This window comes from Nerophis lumbriciformis, linkage group LG14, assembly GCF_033978685.3.
Source record: "Nerophis lumbriciformis linkage group LG14, RoL_Nlum_v2.1, whole genome shotgun sequence".
NCBI classification, from domain to species: Eukaryota; Metazoa; Chordata; class Actinopteri; order Syngnathiformes; family Syngnathidae; genus Nerophis; species Nerophis lumbriciformis.
This window is the reverse complement of record NC_084561.2, coordinates 9,725,067-9,742,882: the sequence shown is the minus strand read 5'-3', so window position 1 is coordinate 9,742,882 and position 17,816 is coordinate 9,725,067. Positions and strand designations below refer to the sequence as shown.

The following is a 17,816-nucleotide window of genomic DNA, read 5'->3' as shown; positions in this document are numbered from 1 at the left end:
GCTTGATCCTGTGTAAATGACAGAAAATTCCAAATAAAAGTTATTTAATCATTCAAATACATCATTGCCTGACATGAGCGTACAGTATTTGTCTAACCTCAACCATATATAAATACTATTTCATGTCATCTTTCTCAGGATGCTTAGGTCTCTCCTTTCAGCTCACGGTGTTAACCCACAGATGGTCACAGTCTTCATTGATGGATATTATGAGGTATCTTACCTTTTTGATCTGTCATTTTTTTTTACCCCCTCACTTGAAGACCACTCTCTTCTATTGAATGAATACAATTATTCAAATACACAACACACTATACATTTTACAGCAAGTGCATCTAAACCCAATTGGTAGCTGTGTGAATGTCTGTACTGACCTGATCTGTGTGTGTTTGAACGTCGCAGGAGCCGATGGATGTGGTGGAACTGTTTGGACTGAAGGGAGTTCAGCACACACCAATCAGCATCAAGAATGCTCGAGTATCTCAGGTAAAATGTGTGTGAAAGTGTTTATCCTACCTTTTTTCTTTTTTGAGACTCCTTTGAATACGCGATAATTAAAAAAAATAAAATGTTAAAACGCAGACTGAAATAAATGCTTTGGCACTCTTTTCATAGTTAATTAGTCATTGACTATCAAAACAATCATTAAGGATGGCAAAAATAATCACTCTTATCTCTGGATTTAAATGGGAACTGCACTTTTTTGTGAATTTTGTCAATCATTCACAATCCCTATGAAAGACAAGAACACGTTTTTATTTTATATGCATTCTAATTCGTAAAACACTGCAAGTACCAGGTAGCTAATGAAAGTACACTATTCCGCCCCTAAAGCCCTCTAAAAATCCTGCCAACAATACTCCAATTGCATTTAGTGACCTGAATATTGACCACGTATTAGCGATATTATTATATGCGCTAACGCAGACAAACTATTTTAAGCGGCGCCGTGATCACAGAGAGCTAAGTAGCTCATGCTGCTATGGTAAGATATTGAGCCGGTGAGCTGCTCCATCGCCTCTGAGTTAGTAAAAGTTCATTCTAGATTATTAATCATCTGGATAGTAGAAGGATTGTGGCCATAAACTTGAGAAGTTTGAGCGAGAGAAAACAAATGTAAACGTTTTACTCTAATTGTCCACGCCTGGTCCTCAAATGCATCATAACTTCACCTTGCAGAGAAGACAGCTTCTCCAAAATGTTATGCAGTTTTCAATTTAGTCCAGAAACCACAAAAGTGCCTACAGCTCTGCCGGTCTTTCAATCATTTGCGGCTGCTTTAGGGTACCTTGAATGGCTTCCAGCATCTTTAGAAATTGTCGATACACCAGAGCAACGCTTACTATTATCAGCAGATGTCCTGTTGTCATGATTCCAACTAGAACGTCCTCGACTGAAAGAATCACCAGGCACACGACCATCCATCAATCAATCAATCAATCAATGTTTATTTATATAGCCCTAAATCACAAGTGTCTCAAAGGGCTGCACAAGCCACAACGACATCCTCTGTTCAGAGCCCACATAAGGGCAAGGAAAAACTCACAACCCAGTGGGACGTCGATGTGAATGACTATGAGAAACCTTGGAGAGGAACGCAGATGTAGGTGACCTCGCCCCTTTAGGGGAGACCGGATGCAATGGACGTCGAGTGGGTCTGACATAATATTGTGAAATTCCAGTCCATAGTGGATCTAACATAATAGTGAGAGTCCAGTCCATAGTGGATCTAACATAATAGTGAGAGTCCAGTCCATAGTGGATCTAACATAATAGTGAGAGTCCAGTCCATAGTGGATCTAACATAATAGTGAGAGTCCAGTCCATAGTGGATCTAACATAATAGTGAGAGTCCAGTCCATAGTGGATCTAACATAATAGTGAGAGTCCAGTCCATAGTGGATCTAACATAATAGTGAGAGTCCAGTCCATAGTGGATCTAACATAATAGTGAGAGTCCAGTCCATAGTGGGGCCAGCAGGAGACCATCCCGAGCGGAGACAGGTCAGCAGCGCAGAGATGTCCCCAACCTGGCTGTCCTGTCCAGCTCCCATGAGTCCTTCGTGTCTCCAAATTCGAAGGTTCCGTCAGGACAGGCAGGTTCTCCCGAACCATAGCTTCTTATCAGAAAGATCTCGTCAATTACGTTGAGAGGCCAGTTGATCTATTCCATTGTTTAGATTTTGGAGATAAGTGGAAAAAACCCCTCCAAGAAAGTTAATAAATAGGGCCCAATTTTCTGTCAACTAAAGTAGTGTTTTTCAACCTTTTTTGAGCCAAGGCACATTTTTTGTCATTGAAAAAATCCGAAGGCACACCACCAGCAGAAATCATTAAAAAATGTAACTTGATATTAACAATAAAATCTTGTCATCGCAATTGTTGAATATGAATTTAAACCATAACCAACCATGCATCACTATACTTGTCTCAAAGTACGGTCACGACCTGTCACATCACGCCGTGACTTTTTTTGAGATTTTTGGTGTTTTCCTGTGTGTAGTGTCTTGCGCTCCTATTTTGGTGGCTTTTCCTGTTTTGTTGGTATTTTCCTGTTGCAGTTTCATGTCTTCCTTTGAGCATTATTCCCCGCACCGTGCTTTGTTTTAGCAATCAAGACTATTTCAGTTGTTGCTATCCTTCTTTGAGTGGACATTGTTGTCATGTCATGTACGGATGTACTTTGTGGACGCCGTCTCTGCTCCACACGCTGTAAGTCTTTGCTGTCGTCCAGCATTCTGTTTTTCTTTACTTCGTAGCCAGTTCAGTTTTAGTTTCGTTCTGCATAGCCATCCATACGCTTTAAAGCCTTTTCTTAAGGGCACTCACCTTTTGTTTATTTTTGGTTTAAGCATTAAATACCTTTTTACCTGCACGTTGCCTCCAGCTGTCGTCTACATATTGTGATCACGACAAACTATCGTCGTCTCACACGACGTGTTCCTGACATCTACAAAGCAATTAGCTCCCGGCTGCCACCTACTGATATGGAAGAGTATTACACGGTTACTCAGCCGAGCTCTAGACAGCACCGACCACTCAACAACGGCACTTTATTTGTGGATTATAATTACTGGTTTGCAAAAAATATTTTTAACCCACACAGGTGAAACTACATAGTCTCCCACGGCACACTAGACTGTATCTCACGGCACACTAGTGTGCCGCGGCACAGTGGTTGAAAAACACATAGTTGTGAAACACAAACAAACACTAAGGAAAGATGGAAGTAGTAGCAAAAAACCCCATTTAAAAATATACATTAATTTTAGGTGATGAGCTTGAATCAATTTTAGAAGGTTAGATACATGCGCGATGACGTCAACAACCCATCCACTAATACGGGGGTCGGCAACCTGCGGCTCTAGAGCCGCATGCGGCTCTTTAGCGCCGCCGTAGTGGCTCTCTGGAGCTTTTTCAAAAATGTATGAAAAATGGAAAAAGATGAGGGGGAAATTTTTTGTTTTTGTTTTAGTATGTTCTCTGTAGGAGGACAAACATGACACAAGCCTCCCTAATTGTTATAAATCACACTGTTTATATTAAACATGCTTCACTGATTCGAGTATTTGGCGAGCGCCGTTTTGTCCTACTAATTTTGGCGGTCCTTGAACTTACCTTAGTTTGTTTACATATATAACTTTCGCCGACTTCCCAGGACGTGTTTTATCCTTTTTCTGTCTCATTTTGTCCACCAAACTTTTAACTTTGTGCATGAATGCACAAAGGTGAGTTTTGTCGATGTTATTGACATGTGTGGAGTGCTAATCAGACATATTTGGTCACAGCATGACTGCAAGCTAATCGATGCTAACACGCTATTTAGGCTAGCTATATGTACATATTGCATCATTATGCCTCATTTGTAGCTACATTTGAGGTCATATAGTTTCCTTTAAGTCCTCTTAATTCAATGTATATCTCATGACACAATATCTGTATGTAATATGGCTTTTAATTTTTTGCGGCTCCAGACAAATGTGTTTTTGTATTTTTGGTCCAATATGGCTCTTTCAACATTTTGGGTTGCCCATCCCTGCACTAATAGATCAACTGTCGAATAATTTTGTCGTCGGAACTTAACGTTGCAGCTATAATTCTCACTTTACATGAAGATTCATGCATGGGCTTCACCTTACCAAACATCTACTCTACATGTGTTTTATTTACTTTCTGTCTCAGCACTACAAGGCAAGTCTGACCGCAACATTCAATCTTCACCCAGTGAGTACTTCATTTTGTATTTATTTTGAAATTGTTGCTCTGTATTGCATTACAGTACTGTATGCAACACATTTTACTGGGCTACGTTCCTGCTCCTTACAGGTATAGATAAATCGATGTGAACATTCATGTGTGTGTCTAATGATTAACTGCTAGTCCACGATGTTGTCTGCCTGTTGCCCCCAGTCAGCTGGGATAGGCTTCAGCCTGCCGTCTTTAAACATACCTAATAATAAAAAAAGGGATGCAATACTTTTTTCTTTTGGTAATGTTCTATGGTGCTACAATTGTTTGCATTACTTAATGTGACTTGATTGATGAAATGAATGATCTTGCATGTTTATTTTTCCCCACTTCCTGCAGGATGCTAAGTATGCTATTGTGCTAGAAGAAGATCTGGACATCTCCATTGACTTCTTCAGGTGTGCTGGCGCTTATATTGTCATTTAACATAGACAAAGACCTGGGTCATAACAAGCTGATTCTTAAAAATGCTGATGCTTAGACCGAATTGAAACTAAAACAATAAATGCATTCATCATCATTTGTAATTGACTACGTACAAATCACCAATAGAGGGCAGTACATGTGGATTTGTTTTTTTACATGCTGTCTTTATTAAGTCATATTAAGCTATACAATTTCTTCAAGCCAGTTCTTGTGGTGTTGTTGCAGTTTTCTGAGTCAGACCATCCACCTGTTGGACGAGGATGACAGCCTGTATTGCATCTCAGCCTGGAATGACCTGGTGAGAAATCTCCCACAATATTTTTTTTGATTTTGTGTGCGTGTTTTTATTTTGTTGCTGCCGTGAGCAACCGTTTTACTGTGCAACAACACTACCATCTGGTATACTAGTCATTTCCCACCAACTGTAATTATCTGTGTGTTCTGCAGGGCTATGAACACACAGCAGAGGATGCTGCCTTGCTCTACAGAGTGGAGAGTATGCCTGGCCTGGGCTGGGTCCTGAAAAAGAGTCTCTACAAGGATGAACTGGAGCCAAAATGGCCAACCCCTGAGAAGGTACTTTGTATACATTTTGAGTGTCAACTCATTACTGTCTGGCAGAGTTAATTCTTGTCAAACTGTTTTCACCAAGTAACACTTCAGAAAACTCTTGGCTCTCCAAGTACCACCTTTATGACCAACATTTTACCATGAATGGACCCCAACTTAAACAAGTTGAAAAACTTATTGGGGTGTTACCATTTAGTGGTCAATTGTACGGAATATGTACTGTACTGTGCAATCTACTAATAAATGTTTCAATCAATCAATCAATCAAATTAAAATACGGCCCAAGTATTTATTGAAATAAATATTTAATATTTTGGACACTAGCATTAGACACTGTTTGAACAATAACACTGGTTTGAATATAGGAAAATAAAACACTGTACTTTAAGCAAATGATTCTTTGGCGTACCACTAGAGCAGAGCTGGGCAAATATTTTGACTCGGGGGGCCATATTGAGAGATAAAATGTGTCTAGGGTGGGCCAATATGTATGTGTATAAATTATACATACACATTTAGCTGCAAAAATCTGCTGTACAGTATGTGCGTTTGGTTCCCTTTTTTTTAGGAACACTACCGGTAATACCAAAAGTCACAATGTCCGATACAGTTCTAAAAACATTATCACAGACCACCTCAAAAAAAACAAATGGAATTTTACAGTTTTTTACTGAATGGGACACCCAAAATGTACATGAAAATAAAGAAAGTGGGATTTACAATATTAACTATGAACAATAAAAGACTGAATATTAACAACATACGAACATCGCTCCTCTTTTAATTCTTTGACCAGCTCCCCATCTTTTACAATCAAGCAAAACACAACAAAAATGCAACAAACAGCAAAATATGATTGCAAATGGTAATAAACACCTACAATATGATATATTATCACTTTTATGCAGAAATTTGTTGTAAAAAATTTGCTTCCGCTTATGTTCCTGACACATGCTTTTCGGGCTGGCTGCTCTGAAAACAAACCCCGCCCACTCTCTGCTTTGTTCCTTGTCTGAGCTGCTGTGACGTAGATTACCGTAATAGCTCCTATAACACTCAAAAGCGCAGATTTCAACCATTGAATTACTTTCTACACTGCAAAAAGTCAGTGTTCAAAAACAAGAAAAAAATAACTAAAATTAGGGGTATTTTATTTGAACTAAACAAAATTATCTGCCAATAGAACAAGAAAATTCGGCTTGTCAAGACTTTCCAAAACAAGTAAAATTATCTCTCTTCAATGAACCCAAAAATACCTTAAAATAAGTATATTCTCAATAATAACACGTGCACCTTTCTTGGTAGAAAAAAAAAAAAGAGACCTTTTTGCTCAATATGTTGAAAAATATTCTTAAATTACGGTAAGTAAATGCTAGTACCATTATCTTGACATAATGATATGCGCTCGGCATTACAATTCTTGAAACCATCAAACGTATACTAAAAACTAATTTATTGTTCTTGATGGAAAGGCAACAAGACAACCGCTTGTTACTCTCGGGGTCTCCTAGCCGCTAAGGCAAATCATATTGTCTAAAAATGCATTTTTCCATCGATAAAATGACATCATCGCGCCAAGTGTGTGCTCTTTCAGTCAATTAGTGCGCATATATACAGCCCGGCCCCCGGCCCAAAAAATTTTAATTGTAATTTTTAAGAATTTATCTGAATGTGCATGAACTATTTCTGTTCAAAATTGTTAGAAATGTCACATATTAAATGTTTAAATATTAACTGTCAGTTTACTGTACTGTGCCAACTGTACGACTATGTGAGTACGTATTTTCTATTGTTTCATTGAAAATAAAACAGCAAAGTCCATTTGGCTGTCATCTGTTTTAATTATGAGACACAATTGTGTCAAAGTCATGATTTTTTTTTTTGTGCTTGAAATAAGAAATGATGACTTTAAAAAGGTAGTTTTATACTTGTGAGTGTTGATGACACAGCTTTGCAACAGTTGATATTCTAGTTTCAAGCATGTTTTACTCAATATAGGTCATCAAATCTCAGCTACAAGCTGTAATATCTTACTGAGATCATTTAGGACCAAAACCCTTAAAACAAGTAAAACACTCTAACATAATATCTGCTTAGTGAGAAGAATTATCTTATCAGACAGAAAATAAGCAAATATCACCCTTATTTGAGATATTCAATCTTACTTAGATTTCAGTTTTTGCAGTGTATAGTTCAAGACTTACGGTCATTTAAAAACAGCACTGCACATCATAATAGCGGCGACAGGTTTGATGTTAAAGGTCTAAAAAAAATTATGTAGAAAGTCCGGCGGGCCGGATTGAAAATCTTAATGGGCCGCATTTTTCCCCAGGTCTGCACTAGAGGTTACATGTACCATAGTACTAACCCAACTGTGTGTTTATTAAGCCCATTTGACAACAGTAAACATTAGAGATGTCCGATAATGGCTTTTTTGCCGATATTCCGATATTGTCCAACTCTTAATTACCGATTCCGATATGTACAGTCGTGGAATTAACACATTATTACGCCTAATTTTGTTGTGATGCCCTGCTGGATGCATTAAACAATGTAACAAGGTTTTCCAAAACAAATCAACTCAAGTTATGGAAAATAAATGCCAACATGGCACTGCCATATTTATTATAGAAGTCACAAAGTGCATTATTTTTTTTTTAACATGCCTCAAAACAGCAGCTTGGAATTTGGGACATGCTCTCCCTGAGAGAGCATGAGGAGGTTGAGGTGGGCGGGGTTGAGGTGGGGGGGGGGGGGGAGTTAGCGGGGGGTGGGGGGTGTATATTGTAGCGTCCCGTAAGAGTTAGTGCTGCAAGGGGTTCTGGGTATTTGTTCTGTTGTGTTTATGTTGTGTTACGGTGCGGATGTTCTCCCGAAATGTGTTTGTCATTCTTGTTTGGTGTGGGTTCACAGTGTGGCGCATATTTGTAACAGTGTTAAAGTTGATTATACGGCCACCCCTCAGTGTGACCTGTATGGCTGTTGACCAAGTATGCTTTGCATTCACTTGTGTGTGTGAAAAGCCGTAGATATTATGAGATTGGGCCGGCACGCAAAGGAAGTGCCTTTAAGGTTTATTGGTGCTCTGTACTTCTCCCTACGTCCATGTACACAGCTGCGTTTTAAAAAGTCATGAATTTTACTTTTTGAAACCGATACCAATAATTTCCGGTACTACATTTTAAAGCATTTATCGATTATCATTTATCTCTAGTAAACATGTTGCCATACAAGGTGGCTTTTACTTTCTAATACAGGTATTGGTAAATAATAATAATGATTATAATTTGAATTAGAATGCTGTCAGATTTGCTGCGCAAGTTTTACTCGATATTGAAGCAGTAACATGTACTTAAAATCTATTACTGCAAATTATGGGGTATTTATATCAATTATAACAGTCCAGTTGTGACCCATTTAATGACTGAGAAGTTGTTTGGATTGTGTTGCTGACGTGTGTGTGTGTGTGTGTGTCCATGTAGCTGTGGGATTGGGACATGTGGATGCGGATGCCAGAGCAGAGGAAAGGAAGGGAGTGTATCATCCCTGATGTGTCCCGCACCTACCACTTTGGCATCATCGGCCTCAACATGAATGGATATTTCCATGTAAGTTTCAAGAAAATAAATGGTCACACACAGACAAATTTAAACTGAATACGCACGAATAGCGCTCACCTGTATTCAAGATACACCCACAAAATTTAAGAAGAAAAAAAATATTTTACATATATTAGTTGCATCGGACTATAAGCCACAGATATATACAGGTATGAAATAATATGTACCGTATTTTTCGGGCTATAAGTGGCAGTTTTTTTTCATAGTTTGGCCGGGGGTGCAACTTATACTCAGGAGCGACTTATGTGTGAAATGATTACCGGTAACACATTAGTGTAAAATATCAAATAATATTATTTAGCTCATTCACGTAAGAGACTAGACGTATAAGATTTCATGGGATTTAGCGATTAGGAGTGACAGATTGTTTGGTAAACGTATAGCATGTTCTATATGTTATAGTTATTTGAATGACTCTTACCATAATATGTTACGTTAACATACCAGTTGGTTATTTATGCCTCATATAATGTACACTTATTCAGCCTGTTGTTCACTATTCTTTATTTATTTTAAATTGCCTTTCAAATGTCTATTCTTGGTGTTGGCTTTTATCAAATACATTTCCCCCAAAAATGCGACTTATACTCCAGTGCGACTTATATATGTTTTTTTCCTTCTTTATTATGCATTTTTGGCACGTGCGACTTATAGTCCGAAAAATACGGTAAATGTTTATTTATATACCTTAATTTTTTCCAATCAGTGTATGTAGCAACGGCAGTAAAATGGCCGATCAAACACAACAGAAGTCATCGTCATGGACCCATTAGCTGCGAAAAGCTAGCACTCCAATCAGCTAAACCAACTCAATAACTCCACAGTGACGTTTTGGTGAATTTACAAAACTGAAACAATTCAAAACAATGGTATTTTAAGTTCATAATGCTAACACATACACTTGTAAACGTGTTACCACATTCGCTAACGCTAAAGACGCTAGCTTAATTACATTACGATAGCACGTATAAATATGCCTGAAAACATCACACGTGGAACGGTTGAGTAAGTATGAGTTGTTATAGTTATATTGTAAAACCTACAAACGTTGCTTGGAGTGATGAATGAGGAAATGCTATGGACAGTTGTACTTCTGGTTCAAGGCACAAAACAGGAAGTACATATTTTTTACTTGCAGTGAGCAAACTCGTCCAAAAGGTGGCGCCTTAGCACAAACTAGCACACCTTTTCAGTGTCTCTGTTTTTGTAATATGTACTAGTAGTACTAGGATGACAGGGGATGCAAAACAATAACAGTGCAATACTTTTTCATAACATGGTCACTACTGCCTAGTTTCTCTTGTTATATTCTTATTTTACTGTTATTTTTATTCTCATTGTTGCTTTTTATTTTTTATTCTTATTGTACTATTTTTCTATTTTGTTTCCATTTATATCCCCATTATTTACTTTTTACTTTTTAATTTTGATCTTAATTCTGTACACTGCTGCTGGAATTTTAATTTTCCTGAGGGAACTCTCCTGAAGGAATCAATAAAATACGATCTGTCTATCTATATGAAAAGTATTTGTTGAATACAAAACATTACGCAAAAAATATCCATTAATTAGCCGCAGGATTCAAAGCGCTGGAAAAAAGTATTGTCAGGAAAATATGGTAGTTCTCTCTTCTTTTTTGATCATTACAAATAAGCTAACCTTTCTAAAGCATTATAAATGAGTGTGATTATGAGTTTTGGTCTTAATGCTTAGTGGGGGTGTTCTCGTTTTACACAGGAGGTGTACTTCAAAAAACACAAGTTCAACACGGTTCCTCACGTGCAGCTGAAGAACGTGGACAGGTGTGTGAGGCCAAAAACTCTTTTTAAACTTGGAGCTCTTTGACTGACTGCCTTCATGTTTTCTGTGCACTTATAGCCTAAAGAAGGATGCATATGAAGTGGAAATCCAAAACATGCTTAAGTGAGTGACATCTGCATCCTTTGTCCCTGAATTGCTCACACACTCCGGCAGATTCAATGGGGGTCTGGCGGCAGATTTCTTTGACTTTATCGTTGGAAATGCATCTGCTTTGAGTGTCGCAGGATATCCACACATTCTTGCCATCTCTGTCGTAGCATAGCTTTCGTCGGTAAAGTGTGCGGAACAAACGTCCAATTTCTTGCCACTTTCGCATCTTTGGGCCACTGGTGCAACTTGAATCCGTCCCTGTTCGTGTTGTTACACCCTCCGACAACACACCGACGAGGCATGATGTCTCCAAGGTACGGAAAACAGTCGAAAAAACGGAAAATAACAGAGCTGATTTGACTCGGTGTTTGAGAAAATGGCAGATTGCTTCCCGATGTGATGTCACGTTGTGACGTCATCGCTCCGAGAGCGAATAATAGAAAGGCGTTTAATTCGCCAAAATTCACCCATTTAGAGTTCGGAAATCGGTTAAAAAAATATATGTTTTTTTTTCTGCAACATCAAGGTATATATTGACCATACTTGCCAACCCTCCCGGATTTTCCGGAAGACTCCCGAAATTCAGCGCCTCTCCCAAAAACCTCCTGGGACAAATTTTCTCCCGAGAATCTCCCGAAATTCAGGCGGACTCAGGTCCTCCACAATATAAAAAAGCGTACCTGCCCAATCACGTTATTACTATAGAATGATGGAGGGCGAGTTCTTGGTTTCTTATGTGGGTTTATTGTTAGGCAGTTTCATTAACGTCCTCCCAGCGTGGCAACAACACACAACAGCAGTCACTTTTTTGTATACAGTAAAGCAGTTCGTCTGCCGTAAACAGCAATGTTGTGACACTCTGAAACAGGACAATACTGCCATCTAGTGCATTTGATGAAAGCACTTTTGTGCGTGCCACACATCAATGCATGATCAGAGAGGGTGTTCAGCATGGTTCGAAAAATAGTGACAGAATAGAACAAGGATGGACAATTCAACCCTTAACTCAACAATGAGTAGATGAGTGTTATGTGTGTGTATATGTGTAAATAAATGAACACTGAAATTCAAGTATTTATTTTATATAAATATATAAATATATATATATAAATATATATATATATATAAATAAATATATATATATATAATAAAATAAATTATATATATATATATATATATATATAATAAAATAAATTTTATATATATATATATATATATATATATATATATATATATATATATATATATATATATATATCTAGAATTCACTGAACGTCAAGTATTTCTGATAGATATATATATATATATATATATATATATATATATATATATATATATATACATACATATGAAATACTTGACTTGGTGAATTCTAGCTGTAAATATACTCCTCCCCTTTTAGCCACGCCCCCGTCCCACCCCGACCACCCCCACCCCCTCCCCCCACCTCCCGAAATCGGAGGTCTCAAGGTTGGCAAGTATGATATTGACGCTTACATAGGTCTGGTGATAATGTTCCCCTTTAAGAGCCTTTTGATTTACAGAGTTTTTGATTTTATGTAACAGCAATAATTTTTGCCATCTTTGTCTTAAGTGTATTTATAAACAGTTTCCAATTTAATTTATCATCTATATATATTCCCAAACATGTGCAAGGTATGGCAGTTTTCTGTGATGTCGACAACCACTTATGTGGATCCCTGGTGGTGTGTTGGTACACGCTTCTGCATTTCAAGGGTTCCATTCCCGGTCAGGGTTGTGTCAGGAAGGGCATCGGGCGTAAAAAACTAAGCCAAAACCAATCATGCGATTGACATGGTTGTACTGCCGATATGTAAAAGATGGCTGTCCATCATTGGCCGGCAGAGAGGCGGAGGTGCTGGACCACACCAAGAACCCGTGTGAGGACTCGTTACTGCCGGACTCTGAGGGGAAAGTCTACGTCATGTTCATCAGGATGACGTCAGAGACGGACACCTCCACCTGGACTGAGCTCGCCAAGGTACGCGACTACTTCAGGAGCGTGACGTGTGGGTGATTACTGATGTTTTCTTTCCCTGATCTTCTACTCAGTGCCTTCATGTTTGGGACCTAGATGTTCGGGGAAATCACAGAGGCCTGTGGCGACTCTTTCGAAAGAAGAGTCACGTCCTGGTGGTGGCCGTTCCGATCTCCCCGTACTCGTAAGTTCACATCATTTTTACATGTTATACAAACCCTGTTTCCATATGAGTTGGGAAATTGTGTTAGATGTAAATATAAACGGAATACAATGATTTGCAAATCATTTTCAACCCATATTCAATTGAATGCACTACAAAGACAACATATTTGATGTTCAAACTCATAAACTTTTTTTTTTTTTTTCAAAATAATAACTAACTTAGAATTTCATGGCTGCAACATGTGCCAAAGTAGTTGGGAAAGGGCATGTTCACCACTGTGTTACATCACCTTTTCTTTTAACAACACTCAATATAACGATTGGATTATTATTTGCAAAAAGAAAACGTTTATCAGTTTTAACATCAAATATGTTGTCTTTGTAGCATATTCAACTGAATATGGGTTGAAAATGATTTGCAAATCATTGTATTCCGTTTATATTTACATCTAACACAATTTCCCAACTCATATGGAAACGGGGTTTGTACTTTATGTAGGACTAGAAACGTCTTTAGTTCGAGCCCTCGCACAAAGTGGAAGGCGGAGTTAGACCTTGTCTTTGGGGCATACTTGCCAACCCTCCCGGATTTTCCGGGAGACTCCCGAAATTCAGCGCCTCTCCCGAAAACCTCCCAGGACAAATTTTCTCCCGAAAATCTCCCGAAATTCAGGCGGAGCTGGAAGCCACGCCCCCTCCAGCTCCATGCGGACCTGAGTGACGTCAGGTGCGCAACACCACGTAAATCGTTGGCCAACCAAAAAGTAACCCCAGTACGCTATAGCCAACATTCACCAGGAGATGGCAACAGACAAACATAGATCACTATTACATTCCTCCCCTTTTAGAAATGTATAGAAGTTACTCAAAATAAATAAACAACCCAACCAAAAAATGCAGCAGCTCAATTAAAAAACTGTACTTAAGCCACATTCTTTTCTTTTTTTTTTTTAGTACTGAACTCTTAACCCTCATTTGTAAAAAATAACATGCTTATTATACAAACAGTATTTGTACACCTTTAACACAGATTTTTATACTGTCTTCAGAGATTCAGTTTTTTTGGTGGTACTCGAAACTTTTCTGGGTACCTGCGAAAGGGTGTTCAGCATGGTTGGAAAAATAGTGACAGAGAATAGAACAAGGATGGACAATTCAACCCTTAACTCAACAATGAGTAGATGAGTGTTATGTGTGTATATGTGTAAATAAATGAACACTGAAATTCAAGTATTTATTTTATTTATATATATATATATAATAAAATAAATATATATATATATAGCTAGAATTCACTGAAAGTCAAGTATTTCTTGAAATAGTCTTGTGATTTTTTCCCCCACACATACATATATATATATATATATATATATATATATATATATATATATATATATATGTATATATAATAAATATATATATATATAGCTAGAATTCACTGAAAGTCAAGTATTTCTTATATATATATATATATATATATATATATATATATATATATATATGTATGTATGTGTGGGAAAAAAAATCACAAGACTATTTCATCTCAGAGATGAAATAGTCTTGTGATTTTTTTTCCCACACATACATATATTGCGCTCTACTACGGTATCCAGCACTATTTTTTGGATAACCTTATTAAGACATATATATATATATATATATATATATATATATATATATGAAATACTTGACTTGGTGAATTCTAGCTGTAAATATACCCCTCCCCTCTTAGCCACGCCCCCGCCCCACCGCGACCACCCCCCTCTCACCCCCCACCCCCCACCTCCCGAAATCAGAGGTCTCAAGGTTGGCAAGTATGCTTTGGGGACTACACTTCCGTTTTTGTTAGAAATCTGTTTCCAAATGTCCTATAAGAAATCCAATTATTCTGTTCCAGACACCCAAAAATATTACCGGAAAACAATGTGTTGCCAAAAAGCGAAGACCGCCTTTTCTTGAATTCAATAGTGTTTGTCGCCTTTTTCATTAAAGACTAGCACTCGCAACTTTCTTTGGCCCGTTTGTGGATTATTTTGTAGTCGTACTCCATAACAAAAAAGTAGAGACTGAGTGACCAAGCGTGGGATGATTTTTGTGGACACAGTAATACATGAACAGACGGACTACTTTGTTATGCGCAATGTTTGGCCGTACGAGACCGTGTGCGGAATTAAGGGCAAACGTTTTGTGGGATTATTCAGGTGTAGTGGACGCAAGTATTGTTAAAAACGCTAATAATAATGGAACTAGGGATACCATCATTTCTACGCTTCTCGATACTCATTCAATATAGCATTAAAATGAACAAATAATGAACTTATGTACTTCCAAATGTACTACTTTTTTAAAAAGTGTTTCAAAGTGTCAAGTATTTAAGGCCAGTGCAGTGCGCTTCAACATCTTTTTACACAGGATTTAAATTGCAGTATCAGCTGCCAAGAGGCAACTACACTAGAGATGTCCGATAATGGCTTTTTTGCCGATATTGTCCAACTCTTAATTACCGATTCCGATATCAACCGATACCGATATATACAGTCGTGGAATTAACACATTATTATGCCTAATTTTGTTGTGATGCCCCGCTGGATGCATTAAACAATGTAACAAGGTTTTCCAAAATAAATCGACTCAAGTTATGGAAAAAAATGCACTGCCATATTTATTATTGAAGTCACAAAGTGCATTATTTTTTTTAACATGCCTCAAAACAGCAGCTTGGAATTTGAGACATGCTGTCCCTGAGAGAGCATGAGGAGGTTGAGGTGGGCGGGGTAGCGGGGGGTGTATATTGTAGCGTCCCGGAAGAGTTAGTGCTGAAAGGGGTTCTGGGTATTTGTTCTGTTGTGTTTATGTTGTGTTACGGTGCGGATGTTCTCCCGAAATGTGTTTGTCATTCTTGTTTGGTGTGGGTTCACAGTGTGGCGCATATTTGTAACAGTGTTAAAGTTGTTTGTACGGCCACCTTCAGTGTGACCTGTATGGCTGTTGACCAAGTATGGATGGCATTCACTTGTTTGTGTGAAAAGCCGTAGACATTATGTGATTAGGCCGACACGCAAAGGCAGTGCTTTAAGGCTTTTTGGCGCTCTGTACTTCTCCCTACGTCCGTACAGCGGCGTTTTAAAAAGTCATACATTTTACGATACCGATAATTTCCGATATTACATTTTAAAGCATTTATCGGCCGATATTATCGGACATCTCTACTTTTAATATGTTCGTCTACTCGCTAAATGTAACAGCGGAGTGCATCATAGATCATTTGTTCTCTGGAAAAAGTATTACCGTATTTTTCGGACTATAAGTCGCAGTTTTTTCATAGTTTGGCCGGGCTCCAGTGCAACTTATGTATGTTTTTTTCCTTATTTATTATGCATTTTCGGCAGGTGCGACTTATACTCTGGTGCGACTTATACTCAGAAAAATACGGTACCATTTGTTTAAAGGTAAGGGCGAACCGCAAGCGCCAAATCTGCATTTGTGACAGGTTTTCGCGATCAATGTTTGGAATATTAGCCAAGGAAAAAGTCTCGTACGGTATTCGATGCTGGAAAAAGTAGGTATTATTGCGTTTGGACCAGTTGTTCCTCCCAGGGAATTCAAGTTTATGGTTGTCGCTCCCGAGCTCTTTACGACACTTAAATCTGAGTAAAAGAACCACCAGAGACAGGATAGGTATTTTGTAATATATTTGCAAAGTTTGGAAATATCATGAGACCAGTCCAGCATAGAACATTCAATCGCACAGCTAAGATGGTCTCCCCTCAGAAATGGAAACCTTCTATTCTATAAAGTCTCTCTCCCTCCCTCCCTCCCTCGCTCGCTGTCTTGTCTTTTCAGCCCAAACACATGCCCATTGTCCTCCTCACCTGGACATAAGAATAGATAAGAAGAAGGAGTATCTCTCTTTCTTACATTCCACACTCAAGGTTAGCACATAGTATTTGCAGACAACCAAAAGACCACAATTGGAAGAAAAATACTAGCTGTTTTGTAATATGATTATGAAATTAAAGAAGTAACACTTAAATATGGATATATGTAAATATCTGCCTCCGACAGTATTAATTTATTTCATGGAATTATCTACCAAACCCTAAATGAAAGCCATTTATTTCTCTCATCTTCTTTTGTCCCAATCAGAGTGAAGAAACCCACCAATGTCACCCCCATCCACTTAGAGCCCCTCCCCAAGGAAGAGGGTGCGCCAGCGGATCAGCTGTAAAGCACACACACACACACACACACACACACACTACACTTTTTTAAACCAGCCCAGGCCTTAACAAGTATTTCAACCACTAACAGTGAAGCCTGGGACCTTTTTATGATAAAATATAATTCATTCAACCAATCCATGACTTGAGGAGTTGGTAAGTTTTGTTACGAAGTGACTTTTTACATTTTTAGATCAACTCTTGCCCACCTAGCAGCAGAACTGAAACTACTGAGTGTACACATTGTATGTTATAACTTAACTATTTATTTGCCTCTAGACTGAACAAAATAAATGATACAATGTACATACATACGTACAAACATACATATATATTTGGAATAAATTAAAGTTGATATTTTTCAACTAAAGAGAACAAATGTCAGAAGTTTATTAGCCACTGATGTGCCGTTCATTAACTGATGTGCCGTTCATTAACTCTTTTTAAACGATGAGAGCCAAAAGAGTCATGCTTTGTTGAAACTTATTTTTAGTGTAAGTCAGCAGACTCTTGAATATTGTGAGACAAACGGTAGACCTAAAAATAATAATTTGGTCCATGGCACACGCAATCATGTAGGTTTCATTTGCATGTTTGTTTTTTTTTTAAAGGGTTCATGTAACTGAGGTGATATTATATCTCAGCATTCACATCATT

The 17,816-nt window shown here is 38.0% G+C and overlaps 1 protein-coding gene across 1 annotated transcript in view; it reads left to right on the top strand.

Moving 5' to 3' along the window:
* Positions 1 to 17,538, top strand: part of pomgnt1 (protein O-linked mannose N-acetylglucosaminyltransferase 1 (beta 1,2-)) — a 38,585-nt gene extending 21,047 nt beyond the window's left edge. The window contains exons 10-21 of the mRNA XM_061976422.2: positions 139 to 214; positions 403 to 486; positions 4,183 to 4,224; positions 4,588 to 4,646; positions 4,900 to 4,972; positions 5,122 to 5,250; positions 8,727 to 8,852; positions 10,602 to 10,666; positions 10,743 to 10,787; positions 12,642 to 12,777; positions 12,849 to 12,958; positions 17,086 to 17,538. Coding sequence (XP_061832406.1) covers positions 139 to 214; positions 403 to 486; positions 4,183 to 4,224; positions 4,588 to 4,646; positions 4,900 to 4,972; positions 5,122 to 5,250; positions 8,727 to 8,852; positions 10,602 to 10,666; positions 10,743 to 10,787; positions 12,642 to 12,777; positions 12,849 to 12,958; positions 17,086 to 17,167 — 1,027 coding nt within the window. The 3' untranslated portion in view covers positions 17,168 to 17,538. The remainder of the gene's footprint in view (positions 1 to 138; positions 215 to 402; positions 487 to 4,182; positions 4,225 to 4,587; positions 4,647 to 4,899; positions 4,973 to 5,121; positions 5,251 to 8,726; positions 8,853 to 10,601; positions 10,667 to 10,742; positions 10,788 to 12,641; positions 12,778 to 12,848; positions 12,959 to 17,085) is intronic.
* The last annotated feature ends 278 nt before the right edge of the window (positions 17,539 to 17,816 follow it).